The following is a 4985-nucleotide window of genomic DNA, read 5'->3' as shown; positions in this document are numbered from 1 at the left end:
GAACCCACCACATGGGATGAGACATTGTCATGCTGCCATCGCCGTGGACCAGTCCCACCACTGCCAGCGCTGATGCCCACCCGGATCCACGTGGTGCATGACCCAGGAGACAAACCCAACCCCTTCCTTCTGCCAGATGAGCGCCCTGACAGATCCTGGGTCCAACATGACTTGGAGCTGCCACCAGGGGAGAGGTGCCTGAGGCCAGGGGTGGGACCCTGGGCAGCCTGAGCTAGGTGGAGGAGCCAGCCCACGGCAGGGGTGGGGCTGAGGGTCTTTCCAACCCAACCATTCCATGGCTCCATGATCTTTAAGGACCATTCTAATCCAACCATTGCATGGTTCTATGATCTTCAAGGATCCTTCCAACTCAACCATCCCATGGCTCTACGATCCATAAGGACCCTTCAAATTCAACCATTCCGCGGCTCTATGACCCTTATGAATCATTTCAGCCCAATACATTCTATCATTCCATGGCTCTACGACCTTCCAGGACAGTCCCGATCCATTCTACGCTTCTATGATCTTCCAGGACCCTTCCAATCCAACCATTCCATGGTTCTATGATCTTCAAGGACCCTTCCAATCCAACCGCCCCGTGGTTCTGTGATCTGTAAGGACTCTTCCAACCCAACCATCCCATGGCTCTATGATCTTTAAGGATCCTTCCAACTCATTCTATCCTTCCATGGCTCTATGACCTTTAAGGACCTTTCCCGGCCAACCGCTCTGTGACTCTAAGAAGACTATGACCCCCAGCGCTGCCTGCTGGGCCAGAACAAAGCTTTCCAACCAGCAGCACCAGCAGAAGGTGTCAAAGCAGAGCACCTACATGGCTCCTTCCACAGAGCACCTCCCAATCTCCAGAGATTCGCACAGCACCCAACTGCCCTCACCTCAGCAGCACCACCGCCGCCTTCAGCTGCCCTCCCTGACACGAGGCAGGTCGAGTCACTGCGGCTCAGTTCAGCAGAATAACACTCAGAGACACACACAGCCCACGGAGGACACGACAACGCGCCAGCTCAGCACCACGATTCATCCCCGGAGGCTCAGCTCCGTGCTCCGGCAGCTGCCGATCCTGCACGAGGCCTCAGCACGCCTCGGGGAGGGAGGTGGAGCCAGCAAACCTCACCATCAATTAGCCCTCAATTAGCCACGCTGTTTGTATCCCAAAAGCGTTGCTCAGAACAGAGGAACCCATTGCTCCCAGCAAAGCAGCATCGGGGCTCCCGAGGGCAGTGGTTACACACAGGCACAGCGCTCAGCGGAAAAGAATCCAGCCTCCTCCAGCTCCTGTTCAGTCGTCCAACAGTTTTGGCCCGGGCTCCGTGGCAGTGGGACCGCTGGCATCACCTGGCTGCACGCCGCACTTCAGCGCAGCCTCTCTCTTACACTTGAATTCCACCGGGTGCCGTCTATCTCTCTACTTGAGAAAGACTGATTCTGAACAAGGAGAAAGCATCTACAGCCGTGAGCCCTTCAGAATACGCAGCTCTGGAGCTCATCTCTGCAGGACTAATTCACCCCGGTCTACAGGAGGTATCCCTGCCCATGGAAGGGGCTGGAACCGGTGGGACCCCCGGTCCGTCCCCACCCAAAGCACTTTGTGATGCTGAGAACCTGCACATGGCTCCGAAGTGCTCTGCCCCCTACACCCGGGGGAAATGGGACCTGCAGAGATGAGGGGAGTTTCCACACTGAGAAAGTTACAAAAATAGCACCAATGAAGCACAGAATTCGAAGGCCCTGCCTTCAAAGAAAGTGAATTAGAAGGTTATGTACATGCACACACATTTACTTTCCAGCTTTCTGCTGATGCATCTCTCCTTCCTGAACGCGCTTACAGGTCCACACTCCTGCTCCTACAGCTTGCTCCTTCCACCTCCTGCCGAGGGAAACTCACAGAGAGGAATTAACCACCGGTAAACAAGGAAGGGACAAGAAAAAGAGAGGTAGGAAATGAGAGAAGGGCGAGCACCGCAGCAAGAAACGCGGACACGGAGCGAGGATTCGCCTCCTTCTCCATCCCAAGAGAGCAGAACTCACTTCCCACGGGCACTAAAGGGCTCAGGCGACCGCTGTGCTCAGTGCCCGCAGCCCAGCAGCATCCCTCACCCCGAGGAAAACCAACTGCTCTGTTTCTGTGTCACATTCCACACCGACACGAAGAAGAAAACAGGTGAGAGAACTGCTGGGGGGAGGAGGCCCTGCTGCTCCCCAGGTCGCAGACAGGTCCCAGCAGCTCGCAGAACGTTGGCTTCCAGCACTGCGAGGAACGATGCCATCGGACGCAGCCGTCCCAGAACAGCTGAACTCTGCTTCTGAAGCCATGGCCTTCGGGATACCTCGGGCTTTAACAACGGGTTTTCAAAGTTGCACAGTCCATCTGGACCGTGCTCCCACAGCTCCTGCCAAGACCCAGAAGATTCACACACCCACCAAGAGTATCAAGGAGGTATCGAGTATCTACATCTCAAAGAGGAAAGGTTTAGATTGGATGTCAGGGGGAAGTTCTTCACAGAGAGAGCGGTGAGGTGCTGGAACTGGCTGCCCAGAGAGGCTGTGGATGCCCCATCCCTGGAGGTGTTGAAGGCCAGGCTGGATGGAGCCCTGGGCAGCCTGGTCTAGTACCAGGTCTGCAGGTTGGCAGCCCTGCCTGTGGCAGGGGGGTTGGAACTGGATGATCCTTGGGGTCCCTTCCAACCCAAGCCATCCTATGATTCTAACAGTATAAAGTTTTAAAGAGGTCAGCATTCATCTCTCTGGCTCCTTGCTGCGGAGCAAAACTCAGCTCTGAGCTGAACCTCAACACCGCGACCGTCAGAGCTCCCACGCTGCTCTGCATGCCCACGGCCACCCAGCAGCCAGCCCCAAAAAGCAGTGCCCCAAACAGCAGCGCTTTGTCACTCGGACAACGAGTTGGGGTACGGTGCTGTCAGCGCAGGGCGGTTCTGAGGAGCAGCCTCACCCAGGGCTGCTCTGCAGGATGCGAAACCCGGGACAATAGCTCGTTCCCACCTTCTTATCCTCACCTGCCAGCAACAGCTGCATGCCCTCAGGCTGGCCATCACATCACAACTGAAACGGCCCCGAAGAGGGGCAGCAAATGGTCTGAATTGGAAGAACCCTGAAGAAGAGGCACCAAGCAGCCCCAACTACAATAACCCAAAGAGGGGCAGCAAACTGTGCCTATGGGCTGGGAGTGAGTTGGAGCTCCTCTGCCCTTCTCCAGCAGGCTGGGAAATACCTCAGCACAAGGAGAAATGTAGCTGGGGGCAGTCCCCTTTGTTTTGGTCGCCACAAGGGAAGCGCAGATTCCGTCTCGCACAGCTGACGTGCATGCAACCACTTGGATACAGACACTGCCCCACTCCCAGCAACACACTGGCTCCACAGGGCCCCACCACCCGGGTGGATCCATCACTGCAGCGGGGCTAAAGGATGGGGAGGGGCGTGCAACCCCTCACGGTGCTTCAGCTAAGCAAAAATCCCAGAACCGTGGGGGTTGGAAGGGATCTCTGGAGCTCCCCTAGTCCAACCCCCCCCCCAAAGCAGCTCCTCAGGAAGGTGTCCACACAGGTTTGGATCTCTGCAGGGAAGACTCCCGTAACCCCTCTGCGGGGTTGTGCCAGGGCTCTGCCACCCTCACAGCACAACATTGCTTCCTCCTGTTCAGACAGAACTCCCTGGGCTCCAGTTTGCGCCCGGTGCCCCTCGTCCTGTCGCTGGGGCACCACAGAACAGAGCCCAGCCCCCTCCTGGTGACCCCCGCCCTTCAGATATCCCTCAGCGCTGAGTGCAGGACGTGAGAACGCAATCTCAGGCCACGAGCACTCAATCCCTGCGTGCTGTGGGAGCAGGACGGGGCCTCAGCTCGCGGGCAATGACTTGCAAAGTGAAGGCGATATCAGGAAAACACACACGGAGCAGCTCTCTCATCTCATTACTGCCACACGGAATCAGATAAGCAAACAGGAGGAAGCGGAGAGCAGCCACAATCCGGGGTCATAAAACCTCCGGGGCCATAAAACCGTTCCCAGCGCACTCGTGTTTTTATTTTGGTCCTTATCTCCTGGTCTGGAATCCTCAGCCCCTCGCTCCTACCTGAGCCCACACCTCCATGGGGCAGCTGCATCCGACTCCTACCAGCACAAGAAGCGCTTTTCTCTTCTCTCAAGCGTTTCGGTTGCAAACACGCGATTTCTGGTCAAAACACGGCCCGGCAGAAGCGGCTGAGCACCAGCAAGAAGTCCAGGTCGGATACAGGGAGACATTTCCTCCCAGAAAGAGCAGTTAAGGCGCTGCCCAGGGAAGCGGAAGGGGTCATCGCCCTGGAGGAGCGGCCCAGCGGGGCTGCCGGGATGGGACGGGCACTCCGTGACCCCAGGGCAGGATTCCCCGCAGCGTGCTCGGTCGCTCCGGCCGGAGCCCAAGAAACGGGAGAACCGCTGAGCTTCAACCCCAGCAACACACCGCAGACACAAACACCGCAAAGCGCAGCCCACGGCGGTAGACGCGGACACCCTCCCCTTCCAGAGAAACGCCCCCTCTCCCCCAAAAAGGTCTCAAACAGACGAAAAACATCCCCTGCCCGCTCAGCACGGCCCTAAACCCGGCCGTGAAATAACGCCCAGCGCTGTGCAGGCCTCCGAGCGGAGCGGCCGCCGTCCGCCCGCCCCGGGACACCGCCTCTCCCCCCCGAAGGAACGAGCGCGGCGGGGTAATTAACGAGGAGCTCCCGCGCCGGGAACCGCTTAACGAAGCGGCTTTCGGAAGCCCCTAACCGCGTGGGCTCCCCCCGCCGCTCACCGGGCTCCAGCAGATCAGCGGGTCCGTCTCGGGGTCCTCCACCAACGTCCACAGCTTCGTCAGGAAGGCCGACACGTTGCTACCGCCCGGGCCCGCGCCCACCGCCGCCGCCGCGCCGGGGCCCTCCATGGCCGCGGGGCTCCGGGAGGGGGAGGAGCGGGGCGGAGGGC

General features: G+C 58.7%; 1 protein-coding gene across 1 annotated transcript in view; it reads right to left on the bottom strand.

Annotated features, from left to right (window-relative positions):
* Nucleotides 1-4944, bottom strand: part of HSF1 (heat shock transcription factor 1) — a gene marked incomplete at its 3' end in the record, with an annotated part of 95596 nt that extends 90652 nt beyond the window's left edge. Inside the window, 1 exon segment of the mRNA XM_021382923.1 lies at nucleotides 4816-4944. Within this exon segment, the coding sequence (XP_021238598.1) occupies nucleotides 4816-4944 (129 nt within the window).
* Nucleotides 4945-4985: the final 41 nt, after the last annotated feature.

The sequence above is a fragment of the Numida meleagris genome, unplaced genomic scaffold (genome assembly GCF_002078875.1).
Source record: "Numida meleagris isolate 19003 breed g44 Domestic line unplaced genomic scaffold, NumMel1.0 unplaced_Scaffold312, whole genome shotgun sequence".
Lineage (NCBI taxonomy): Eukaryota > Metazoa > Chordata > Aves > Galliformes > Numididae > Numida > Numida meleagris.
This window is presented reverse-complemented; position numbering and strand designations above follow the sequence as displayed.